At 53.9% G+C, this 13,018-nt stretch overlaps 1 protein-coding gene across 4 annotated transcripts in view; it reads right to left on the reverse strand.

Moving 5' to 3' along the window:
• Positions 1 to 1,283: 1,283 nt before the first annotated feature.
• Positions 1,284 to 13,018, reverse strand: part of SLC9A3 (solute carrier family 9 member A3) — a 63,162-nt gene continuing 51,427 nt past the window's right edge. Inside the window, exons 15-17 of one of the 4 annotated variants that reach the window (XM_029053842.1) lie at positions 12,191 to 12,304; positions 11,287 to 11,542; positions 5,719 to 5,807 (exon numbers count right to left, since the gene is read on the reverse strand). In XM_029053842.1, coding sequence (XP_028909675.1) covers positions 5,804 to 5,807; positions 11,287 to 11,542; positions 12,191 to 12,304 — 374 coding nt within the window. In that variant the 3' untranslated portion in view covers positions 5,719 to 5,803. Of the gene's footprint in view, positions 5,808 to 11,282; positions 11,543 to 11,826; positions 12,071 to 12,190; positions 12,305 to 13,018 lie in introns of those variants that run through there. The other 3 variants (XM_029053841.1, XM_029053844.1, XM_029053845.2) reach the window with 3 other exon arrangements.

A 13,018-nucleotide genomic window follows, 5' to 3' on the forward strand; every position in this document is an offset into this window, starting at 1 on the left:
AACTGCCTGAACGGCGGCCGGGACCTCGGTGTTTGCGGTCTGAAAGTCTCGAAAGAGCGAGGAGGAGAAAACGTCGAACCGGGCTCAGTGATAAAGTCGTAGGTTGAAGTCCTGGTATCTGCTCTGCTGGAATACCGAAAGGATTTTTGTCGTCAGTAACGGAAACCTCGGTGTTGGTGGACTCGAGTGAGACTTAAGGCCAGCAGGAGGGCGATCGGGTGGGCGTCGCGGGGAGGGGTCAGCGGGCCAGGCGGGGGGAGGGCCTTGAGGGAGGAGCCCCGCAGGAGACCCAGTCGATCGTATCGATTGAGTGACTACCGTGTGCGGAGCACTGTAGATTAGACTGTGCGCCCGTCAGAGGGCAGGGACCGTCTCATCCGTTACCGATTTGTCCATTCCAAGCGCTTAGTCCAGTGCTCTGCACATAGTAAGCGCGCGAACAATACTATTGAATGTAGTAAGCTCTTGGGAGAGTAGCAGCGTAACTCAGTGGAAAGAGCCCGGGCTTGAAAGTCAGAGGTCATGATTTTGAATCCCAGCTCGGCCACTTGTCAGCTGACTGCGGGCAAGTCATTCAACTTCTCCGTGCCTCAGTTCCCTCATCTGTCAAATGGGGAGGAAGACTGTGGGAGCCTCACGTGGGACAACCTGTTGACCCTGTGTCTACCCCAGCGCTTAGAACAGCGCTCGGCACGTAGTAAGCGCTCAATATTATCATTCCACCAGGCAGCACCTCCCGCCCTCCCTCTTTAGGTAACTGCCTCTGCCCTCACCTGAAAATACACCACCCCCCGGGTACACTTACCTGGAACGACACACCACCCGTCACCAAGTGCCCGTTACTGAGCTTATGCCTCCGTTCAGCGCGGCGTGTCTCTCCGCTCTTCACTGCTCTTGGGCTTGGATGCTAAGACTCTGGAGAACAGGGACTATCCACTGCACAGTGCTCTGCACACGGTAAGCACTCAAATACAAGACTTTTACAAGAGTAGCCCATGCCGGACTAAGTGCCCGATGTCGCTTCTTCGGCTTGCCAAACGTCTGGGAGGGGGATGAGCCCTATTTTAGTTCACCTAGCTCAGAGCCTCGCCTATAGTAATCGCTTAAATTCCGTAATCATTCCCAGCCGCGGCCCTCAAATTAGACCCCTCAGAAAAGACTCGGTGATGTGTGTTCGGTGGTTATCCAAGACGACCCCTATCTGAATCTCTAAACTGCCCCACTCCCCATTTCAGAACGGTACTTTCCTCCTCCCGGGTCTTGAAGAGAGGAGACGCGGAAGATGCAGGCTTTCAATAAATTAATTTTAATGTCCAAACCAATAAACCTTCACTTTAGCATGATTATCCCCAAATCTTCATTTATAGACAGTTTCCAGGTTGGGCGTGTGGAAAACATTTTTTTTTTTTTTTAAATATAAAGAATCTATCGAGCGGCATTCCTGTTCAAAAACTAATAAGTTACGAGCCCCATTTAGAGAGTTCCTTCCAATTCCCCATACCGTTCTCCAACCGATGTGGGGAGTGGCATTTTTAAGGCACATGATGATCTCGTGACCAAGATTGGGATTAGGTCTCACCTTTGTAAAATAACATTTCCTACAACTAGTTTGAAAGCACACAGAGCATTCGTTTCTCCCAAATAAACACGATAGTTTCCTCTTCGAGACTAACGTTGCAGCATCCTGAATGTTGTGTAAAAAAAAAAAAAAATCAAATTTGGAGCGAGGTGTACATCATAAGAACCGATCATCTCTTATACGTATTCTTTGTACAACAAAGTAGGCCCGGGTCAGGTATTAAATAAATAGGAACTATTTCTAAGGAATATACATTCATAGAAGAATCGGGGTTTTTTTTACATCGTGGATTGTAATAGGGAGAGGAAGGGCGAGGGGATCTTAGCGAAAGATATCAACAGTAGTCGGACTTATAACACTGTGTAAAGAGACTAAAAACTCCCTAGACGTATTCACAAGAAGAGGGAAGAGACACGAGTGAGGCGGGAAGCCGTTGGCAACCAGAAGTCATCCTTCGGTGGTCGTGTGGGGTGGCTTTTCCAGAAAGTCACCTCGGGAAAAACGGGAAAAAACGTCGACACGAAGACGCGGCTGAGGCGGCGTTGAAACCGGAAAGCCCATCCCGAGGAGTCCCAACCAAACGAAGGTTGCCGAGGAGGCTTGGATTCTTTAGCCCCACAGATTCCTGTCAGGAAGTCTCTCGGTGGCCCGAGGTGTCCCGTGCCGGCTGCTACCCGCGACCGCCTTCTCTCCCGCAGGACACCCGTTTCTCCCAGAGAACAACCTATCCGGTAGGACGGCCAAGCGCTCAGTACGGTGCTCTGCGCACCGTAAGCGCTCAACAAATACGACTGGGTGACCGAATGACCGATCTCTGAGGAAACACCGCTGGAAGACGTCGAGAAAAACCATTTGCAGGCGTAAAGATCATCGCGAACCGCGCAGCAAACATTCCTCGGTGATGGTTTCCCTTTCCTCCTTAACGAAGCTGCGATTTTTGAAGTAAATGGCGTGAAGTAGCCTTCAGGCAGGTAGTCAAGTATTCTGGAGCTGATGCAGTCAAAAAAAAAATACAGTAATACGATTTTTCCATCATTTCTCCTTAGCTCTGGGAACCTAGGTTGGCCAGACTTGCTCACAAATCATAATAAAAAGATAAAAAAAGAATGTTCCTGAGCCAGGAGTTTTGAGTCCTTTTTCTTTTCCCTCCCTAAGTAGCTTAGAGGAATACGTCACTTTAGCTTCGATCCACTCCTGGAAATGTAGGATGGAGCCGGAAATGTACGACGGAGTCACCGGGTTCCTGGAATCTCGATAACGGGATCGTTGAGACGATTCACCCTCGGGTCACCGGGTGACGGGCGACCCTGCCGGGTCTGTCGGGTCAAAAGGATGCTAGCTCAGCGGCTGGGCGATTTCCCCCACCCTGGTGTCCATCCCCACCCGCGATCTATGCCCTGGCGATGTCCCGGCTACTCCCCCCAGGGGAGAAACAATCCTGAAAGGTTTTAGTGCAAAATCTCTGGGCCCACTCAATGTGATTTTTCTCTTTCCAGCCTCCTGAGATTGTCTGTCCCCGACCTTCCCTCCTGCAGGACCCTTCCCGCCGATTTCGTCGTCCGTTTCTCCAGGTCGCTATCGTCGCTTCCCCGGAAACTGGGAAACGAGTCCCGACGAGGCGATTCCCTCCCGGATAGGCGGCTCGGTCCCCGGAATCGGGGAGGGTTCCCGAGCACGTTCCACAACCCCGGGAATCCCGGCCGTCTCCGCCGGCGGGGGTTGCGTCCTTCCGCTTCTTCCGACTCCGGAGCAGCCGCTCGCTTTGAAAACCGGCAGGGGCCGAAGTTCTCTCTGTCGCGTCGTGTTTTACTCTCGCAGGATCACGGGGGTGATCGATAGGCTTGAAAAAAACCCCGCTGAAGGGATGTTTAAGTCCCAGATAGAGTCCTTGGCTGCTTCTAGTGCCGGAGAGGTGAGTCCCTGAAGGGTTTCCGTGTCGGACGCCGCTCCCACCCTCGAAACCTCGCATCCGCTGCCGTCGACGCCTTTTTGGGAAGTGTCTCTCGCCCTTTTCCGATAAAACAGAGGCTAAGTGAAACGTCTCGAGGTTCCCCCGGAAATGCAGTCGGCGGAAACAGGAGCGAGGCACCGTCCCTCCAGGCCGCACCGCCCCAGGCCCCGATCCGGAGACGCTTGAGAGAGCCACGTGAGTCACTACTAGCTTAAACTAGTCTGTGCTTTCCAAGGGGCGGGACTCCGCTACGGTTTGGCAACTCGGCTGAAGTCCGTATCCATTTAATCCCCCGGGCTGGATGAGAAAGCCCTCAAAGGCCGCGACGCACGTCAGTCCGCAAACATCCACCTTCTCACGGGAAGGCGCTTGGCGCTTTGATTCCTGAGTCGATCTTGGCACCTGCCCCCTACGACCGAGGGAAAGGAATACCAACTGCTGGAAAGCGATTCGACCAAAAGCCGGGAAAGGATCAACATCGGGCGAGCGGGAAGACGGGCGCAAAATGGTACCCGTATGAAGGACGACGGGAGAGAAGGGTCATCCTTTCCTTGACGGTGGACTTCTATTTGCCATTCCCACAGTTCGAGGGACCACACCACAGCCATTTTTACCTCCATTCACTTCGGCAGGTTGGAACTTCATGCAGAGACTGCCGGGGGTGGGGAGGAAGGAGGTAACGACCCCCACCCGGCTAACCGTTCAGCTGTGTTGCTCAAATAAAGCCCGTTAGGTCTCTGTTTCGGTGGCGCGTGAGAGCAATTAGGTGGTAAATGATTGAGCACCTCTAAGGAAGGGGGAGAGCACGTGGATCACGATCAGACGCCTTGGAGGATCGATGAAAAGTTCAAATGGGAAAAAGCAATCCAGACCGGTTTCCCGGGGAAGGAAAAGGCACTAGTCCGTGGGGTTGGGGGCCGGGGGAAGAGGGCGTCTCGACGGGCCGAGTAAGAAGCTGGGGAAGAGGAAGGGGCCGCGGCCTGCTGCCTTTCCGTGCTGGGGTCTTCATCCCTTTGGGGACAAGCAGGGACAGAGCCAGCGATGGACCTTAGCCCCAGCCCCCGGTCAGAAATCGGTCAGGCTTCTGGCTATAGCCGCGAAGGAAAGGGAAGGGTCGCTTAGTTCTTGTTGAGGACCGAATCCGCTGGTCCTGGAGCTCAAATGGCGCCTGACCGTGGGCGTCTGTGGGTTACGGGCTCGTTAACTCCCTCGAACTTCCAGACGACCCGGCGACTGTGGCGCAAAAGTCTCCTCCCGGTGCTCGGAAAGTGCCTACATGACCTAACCGCATCATCGCGCCTTCTCTCGCTGGACCCGCAGACCTCCTCAGTGCTAACGTACCGAGCGTTTAGTCCAGTGCTCTGCTCACAGTCAGCACTCAATAAATACAACTGAATGAAATACGATTGAATAATGGGATGGGAATGTGTGGGGAAAGGCTACGAGAAGGAGGGAAGATTGTCCCGAGAGGAGAAAGCAGACCCACCCCGTCCCTGCACGGTTTGACTTTCCCGTCCTTTCCGCTCGACCCTTCCCTTTCCTTCGCGGGGAATGTGTGTGTTGTACTCTCCCAAGCGCTTAGTATACTGCTCTAAGCAGAGTAAAGCGCTCAATAAATACGACCGACCGCCTACAGCTCTGGAGACGGAGAACTATCATTCTCCCGCGCTCTCCGCTCATCTCGCTCTGCTTCCGGGGATCAAAGCTGAGTTTCTTCTTGTTCCAGAGAGTGTGGCAGGATGTGGCAAGACTGAGGAAGGGAGGCTAGTTTTTGAAGCTTGGGGTAGCGCAGGGGTTTCGGCCGATGGAAAGAGCGGCGGCTCTGGACCCGCCTGGCCGCGGCCGATCTCAGGTGAGCGTGGACGTTGAAGAAAGTTTTTTTCTCGGGGGCGGCTTTCGCGGAGGGCTCCGCGTCCTGCTCCTCTTTCAGAGCTCGAGCGGGGTTTGGCTTGGCATCCCCCGACTCCTCCTTCGTCTCGGAGCCGTAGCCGGAATTACCGGGCGCTGGTTCGCCCTGGCCGACGGCGGTTCTCGGGCCGGGCTCGGCCGCCGTGGGGGCGAAGGGGGCCGTGTACTCGGAGGTGGGAGACAGGAGGTTGGCTCCTTGGTTGTCCAAGGAAGAGTAGTTCTGGGTCCTCGGCCGTTGCAGGCAAGCGGGGAGTAAGAGCAGGGGCTTTTCAGGGGCGCAGGCGTGGAGGCCGGAAGGGTCGGCTTTCCAAGACGGCGGGTTTTCCCGGGGAGGATATCCTGTCAGCGGCGCGTCGGAGTTCGCCTCACCTGCAAGAGAACGAACGTGAAATGGCCTCACGAGTCGCCGTCAGAGGGTAAAAGACCTGCCCTGGGCTGCGCGCGTCTCGGTTTTGGAGATTTCTAGCCGTGCCTTAGAGGTCTCTTTAAGCGGGAGCCCCGATCCCCTTTTCGAGGCCCGGATTACACGGGTTAACGGAGTCTTCTCTTTCATGAGGGTGAGCGCGGTAGCGCGGCAGGGACAACCGGCGGGAACGGAACGCGGTTCCCTGGGTTTTCTGTAAAATCAAAGTTGTCTCAGGGAATTTCCTTACAGGACCCGCCCCGGGTCAATCTCCCCAGAGCTTTCACTCACCCACAGGACCGTGCAAAGCGGCAGCCCCGTCTCCCTGCCGCCTCTTGGATTGACCGTAGGGGTTTATCTTAGACTTTGGGTCTAAGAGCTAATGGTTTCAACCGGCCCAGAAGGGGGAATGCTACGGATTGCCAGGGTTTGGAAAACTGGGGAGGGGAAGGGAAAAAGGAAGGAGGAGGCCGGAAGGAAGAGGAAAGGAGGACAGCAAATGAAATATCGACGGGTCGCCGCTTGTGAATTTTCCTAGGAGCCGAACCCCAGGCACAGAGTCAGAAGTATCATCTTCCTTGAGCCCTTCTCCTGACAAATAGGGAGCTTTGAGCGTCTGCCGTCGGTCTTACTGAGATTGCTTTTGACAGCGAATAAAACCGGTCGATAGACTCCTTGGGCCTTTAAGGGCAGAGAACCCTTTTTTGATAGGCATCCTCAAGAATCATGGGCATCAGGAGTCTTGGCAGGGAGCCTTGTTCTCAGTAGGGATAAACCTCCTTCGCAACCTACCTACTCATTTTCCTCCCTTCTCTTCTCCTTCCTTCCTTCCTTCCTTCCTTCCTTCCTTCCTTCCTTCCTTCCTTCCTTCCTTCCTTCCTTCCTTCCTTCCTTCCTTCCTTCCTTCCTTCCTTCCTTCCTTCCTTCCTTCCTTCCTTCCTTCCTTCCTTCCTTCCTTCCTCCCCGCTTACTATATGCAGAGCACTGTACTAAGTGCTTGGAATGTACAATTCGGCAACAGATAGAGACAATCCCCGCCCAGTGACGGGCTTCCTCGGACACGTGTGGAGAGTGAGACCCTAGTTCATATATAATCCATCAATGGTATTTGGGCGCTTACTATGGGCAGAGCACTGTACTGAGCCCACGGGCGACTGCAAAACAACAGAATCGGCAGACGTTCCTTGCCCCAAATGAATTCACAGCCTAGAGGATTCTATTAATGTCTCCCCCTCTAGATTGGTAAACTCATGTGAGCAGGGATTGTGTCTCTCAACTCTGCTGAATTATGCTCTCCCAAGTGCTTAGAACAGTGCTGTGCACACAGTAATCGCTCGATAACCACCAACGATCGATTCCCTGACTGGAAAATCCAGGCCGACTTGCTGCCATCCGTTTAGTTACCAGCAGGGCGAGCCCCATTCCCGGGCTAGAAGAAACCGGAAAACTGGACTTGGCACTTAGAACAGTGCCTGGCGCACAGTAAGCGCTTAACAGATACCCTTAAAAACCCCCCCACAAAACCTTGTGAACACCTTATTGTTCTCGGGGATCCACAAACAGACAAAAATAGACAGGAATTCCGGTGACCAGATTAGCAGGGGAACAAAAGGAAAAGAATGGTGCCCATTTCAAATGCCTCTTCCGAGGGGGAAAAAAAACCTTTTGGCCAGCTAAGGAAGTGATGCCATTTATTAAATGTGTCTGACATTAGACGCGAAGCTACTTCCAATGACAAATATCTCTGGATGGAGAAGACCTGGTGTCTTAATTAAAAAAATAAAATTAAACGAGCTGACCTGTCAGAACAGAGCTCACTGCTTTTCCAACAGGGAAAAGCGGAGAACCGTATTTCCCCAGCTGGAGTTGATTAGACCCCTCAGGGTTCTCCGCTTCGGCTCGCCCGGGACGAGATAAAAATAACCCTCTTTCTCCTCCTATTTAATTCCAAGTGAATGTGAAATTCCATCTCGGGCACCACACCTAAGTTTTGAGGGAAAGCCTTTTATTTTCTGCTTCCTCCCAGAGCGGCCAAGTGTTCCTTGGCCCACAGTCTCTTCATTCTCAGTCTGGAATGAGGGGATGGGTTCGCAGGTGGGTCCGAAGGAGAAAGAGTACAAAGCGGGGGCTCGGTTAAAAATGTTTTTCCTCTCCGCTAGCCAGATTCTCCTCCACATGAGCGGAGAGCCAAGAGAATGAGTCAGTGACGGCTTAAAGCGGCCAAAGGCACGGGAGGCGAGCTCCGAGGTCGGGTTGAGCCTCCTAAATGGTGCTGCGAGTCAACTCGCCGTCTCATACGTGCTTGACAGGAATATCGAGGCTTTTCTCACGATAATAACTGCGGTATCTGCAAAGCGTCACCACGTCCGAGCGCTGTATTACGTGCTCGGGTGGAGATGAGATCTCTCGGGGCGCACGTGGGGCTCATAGGGAGAGCAGGTCTTGAGTCTCCATTTCACACATGAGGGAACTGAGGCACACGCACGAAGAAATGATTCGCCCAAGGTCACACGGCGGATGAGTGGCAGAGCCAGGATTAAAACCCAGGTCGTCAAACTCCGAGCCACACTGCTTCCCGGGGTAGAGGAGGAGTCAGGGAAGGAATCGATGAGGGGGGAAAGCCGAGGCTGAGAAGATTCGGCTCGATGGGGGTGCGTAGCTGATTGCCTAAAATCCACTCGGTATAGAGTGGCAGAATTTCGGGCTAGAAACTGGGGAAACCGGGGTAGCGGTCCCAGTTCCTCAGTCACTTAGCTTCCCCGTACCTCGGTCTCCTCATCCGCAGAATGGGGATGGTAATCTTTGCCTTTCTCCCGTGCCTTCCTGCTAGCTGCAGGGGCTGTCAGCCAGTCGACATAATGATAAAGATGGTATTTGTTAAGCGCTTACTATGTGCAAAGCACTGTTCTAAGCGCTGGGGTGATCGGGTCGTCCCACGTGGGGCTCCCGGTCTTCATCCCCATTTTACAGATGAGGTAACCGAGGCACAGAGAAGTGAAGTGACCCACCCAGAGTCACGCAGCTGGGATTAGAACCCGTGACCTCCGACTCCCAAGCCCGGGCCCTTTCCATTGAGGCCCGCTGCTTCTCTATAAAGATGATGGTATTTGTTAAGCGCTTACTACGTACCAAGCACTGTTCTAAGCACTGGGGTAGATACAAGGTAATCAGGGTATCCTACATGGGCCTCACAGTCAATCCCCATTTTACAGATGAACTGAGGCCCAGAGAAGTGAAGCGACTTGCCCAAAGTCACCCAGCTGACAAGTGGCGGAGCCGGGATTAGAACCCACGACCTCTGACTCCCAAGCCGGGGCTCTTTCCACTGAGTCACTCTGTATTTACCGAGGGTGCGCGACACTGCACCAGAGGCTTGGGAGAGGACAGTCTGACAACACTGCAGACGCGTCCCCCGCCCACGGTGAGCTTGCGGGTTAGAGGGGGCAACGGACATTAATATGAAAAAAATGACGGATGTGGACATCGGTGCGGTGGGGCTGGGGGACGGGGTGATGAATAAAGGGAGCGGGAGGCGGGAAGGGAGTGGAAGAAAGAGGGCTTAATCAGGGAAGGCCTCTCGGAGGAGCGGCGTCTTCAAGGAGGCTCCGAAGGCCTACTCGGCCCCTCCCTTCTTTCACTCTCAGACTAGAGGGGGAGACAGACATTACTAGAAAAAATATCGCTACCCACGTAAGCGCCGGGAGGTTTAATGCTGGGGTAGGTCCACGCTGATCGGACTTGGAGTAACTTGACCCCGGGGCTCAGTAGCGCCCTTCGCTTCTCCAGAGCGCCAATCTCCGTTTTATGATGACCGAAGTGTCCCTAGTCGCCCGCCAAAGAGCCCAGCCCGATTCCGTGAGGACTGTGACGGAGAGTTGTTCGGAATTGCACTGTCGGGCCAAAAGTCAACCGTGTGTTTACGATAAGATTAGCCTTTATCAAGTCCGAAATTTGCTCTCGGGAGAACGGCTTGAAGGTGGAACCAAAGACAAGACAGTTCCCGGGCTGTAAACTGGTGGCGGGCAGGACCAACCTATCATAATGGGTAGTTTTTCCTGGGCATCGACGGTGTGCAGAGCCCTCCGCTAAGCCCTTGGGAGATAGACACGTTCCCTGCCCCCAGTAATGATAATAATGATGGTATGTTGAGCGCTTACTGTGTGCCAAGCACTGTTCTAAGCGCTGGGATAAATACACGGTTATCGGGTTGCCCCACGTGGGGCTCACGGTCTTAATCCCCATTTTACAGGTGAGGTCAGTGAGGCACAGAAGGGGTGACTTAAGTGACTTGCCCAAAGTCACACAGCTGACCAGTGGCAGAGCCGGGATTAGAACTCACGACCTCTGACTCCCAAGCCTGGGCTCTTTCCCCTAGGCCACGCTGCTTCTCAAGGAGCTCAGTCCAGAAGGGGAGAAAGACATCAATATAAATAAATTGTGGATGCGTACATGAGTGCGGGGGGATCGAGGGGTGAATCTACCAACTTTTACATTGTTACATTGTACTCTCCCAAGCACTCAGTACAGTGTTCTGCACACAGTAAGTGCTCAATAAATACTAATGATTGATGGGTTCTCCAAGCGGCCTGATTCTTGAACCGTGATTTTTTTTAAAGTGATCTGAATTACTATGGTATCTGTTAAGCGCTTACTATGTGCCAGGCACTGTTCTAAGCGCTGGGGTAGGTACTAGCTGATCAGGTTGGACACAGTCCCTGTCCCACATTGTCCATTTTACAGATGACAGAACTGAAGCATGGAGAAGTTAAAGTGACTTGCCCAAGATCACACAACAGACAAGCGGCGGCGCCGGGATTAATTAATTAATTAATTAATATTGGTATTTGCTAAGCGCTTACTAGGTGCCGAGCACTGTTCTAAGCGCTGGGGTAGACACAGGGGAATCGGGTCGTCCCACGTGGGGCTCACAGTCTTCATCCCCATTTTGCAGATGAGGTCACTGAGGCCCAGAGAAGTGAAGTGACTCGCCCACGGTCCCACAGCTGACAAGCGGCAGAGCCGGGATTCGAACCCATGACCTCGGACTCCAAAGCCCGGGCTCTTTCCACTGAGCCACGCCGCTTCTCTGGATTAGAACCCAGGGCCTTCAGACTCCCAGCCCCGGGCGCTCTCCACTGTACTATGCTGCCTCCCAAGATTTGGTAGATGTGTGGTTTGCCCATAAGGAGTCGGGATTAGAACCCAGGGCCTTCTGACTCCCAGGCCCAGTTCTAACCTCTAGGCCGCGTTCCTCCTCGGAGGGTCGGAGGAACTTGCGGAGCGGCCCACCGAAGTTCAGGTTCCAGAGCTCGGCGACGGGAAAGAGAAAGGAAAACGAAGGTGGCGAGAGGTGGAAAGAAAGCCCGAGAGGAGGAGGAGGAGGAGGAAGCTGCAGCAAAGGAGAGTTCAAAGTTAAAAGGAGAGTTAAAAGTCAAAAGAATTTACATATGCGTCGATTCTGGAATGAAAGATCGCGGGCGTTCGTCGGGGCCGTCGTCGGCTAGCAAAAAGGAATCGACCGATTTATTGCTGAGGCGGATGGGGGTGAGGCGCCTGAAGTTGCCGGGAGAATACGGGATTTGCACCCGCGCCCTCTGGGACGGCACCACGGTGTCCTCGTTCGACAGCCACGGCGGCAGCCGCGCGAAGATGCTGCTGCTGGCCTCCTCCTCCTCGGACGCAAACCCGGGGTTATCGATTCCTGGAAGAGAGCGGCGAGGGTGGAACAGGTGCCCGGCGCAGAAGCGGGGCAGTTGGGGGGAACGGGGAGGGTTCCGGCCGGTGGCCTCACGGTCTCCGCGGCCGGGGTGGGGGCTTCTCGTGTGCCGAGCGCTGTTCTAAGCCCCGCGGTAGATGTAAGTTAAGCGGGTTGGACACGGTCCCTGTCCCACATGGGACTCACGCTCTTAATCCGCATTTGACAGATGGGGGTCACCGAGGCCCAGAGAAGCGACTGGCCCAAGGTGACACGGTAGACACGGGGCGGAGCCGGGATTAGAACCCAGATCCTCGCGCCGCGCTGCTTCTCAGTGACCTGCTCGGGAAGGACTCACGGAGAACTGCAGTTTTCCTGGTTCTCCCAGGTACTCCAACGCAGACCCACGTTGGCCTCGGGATTTCTCAAAGCGGGACGTGTTTACGTACCATCCGCCATCCCAACGTGAAGATTTCCGTTCTCCGCCAAGCAGATTTACGAGGCCAGAAATAGGACGACTGCACCGTTCGGTTTCTGTCCTCGGAGACCACGGGCCCCCCAGAATGAGCTTGATAGGAAAAATTCCCAAGGGGAATTCCCCGACCCCCCCAAGTCAGCTCCGTGTCCCCCGAGCAAGGCTAGGGATTTCCTTACCCGTGGTCGAGTCGGTGGCCGGGTCCTGGGTGACGTTGGCCAGAAACTCAATCCCTCCACTCATCTGCATGGGATCGAACTCGCCGGCCTCCTCCGGGTCCGAGAGCTCCATTTCTGCGGAGATTGAGCGACCGATTTATCGATGGTATTGACTGATCAATAAATACGCTCGACTGACCGACCGAAGCGGTTGCTACGGGCAGAGCACTGTGCTGAGAGCTTGGGAGAGTACCATACAGCAGAATTAGCAGACTCGTTAGCCGCCCATAAAGAGGTTACAGTCTGGAATGGGCGGATGGACGTTAATAGGAGCAGCTGATTTATAATATAAAATTGACAGGTAAGTTGAGCTGACTTTTGGCAGAAAAGCCAGGTGGGCAGTGGGAATTTCTGCTGCCCGGTGCCTCTGTTTCCCCAGTTTTGACCGGAAGGTTCCGAGCAGAGTCCCGATGAGAAGGTCGGCTCAGAAATCAGATCCTGAATGTGCTTCCAAGAGCTCAACCTGAAGGACGCGATTGGTTACGAGGCAGAGGTCATCCTTCCCTATGGCTCATAGAATAATAATGAAAATGTTATTCACTGTATTTGTTAAGCGCTTACTATGTGCAAAGCACTCTTCTAAGAGCTGGGGTTGATACAAGGTAATCAGGTTGTCCCACGTGGGGCTCACAGTCTTCACCCCCATTTTACAGATGAGGTCACTGAGGCACAGAGAAGTGAAGTGATTTGCCCAAAGTCACACAGCTAAGTGGCGAAGCCAGGATTAGAACCCACAGCCTAGACTGTGAGCCCGTTGTTGGGTAGGGATTGTCTCTATTTGTTGCTGAA

The sequence above is a fragment of the Ornithorhynchus anatinus genome, chromosome X3 (assembly GCF_004115215.2).
Source record: "Ornithorhynchus anatinus isolate Pmale09 chromosome X3, mOrnAna1.pri.v4, whole genome shotgun sequence".
Taxonomy (NCBI): domain Eukaryota; kingdom Metazoa; phylum Chordata; class Mammalia; order Monotremata; family Ornithorhynchidae; genus Ornithorhynchus; species Ornithorhynchus anatinus.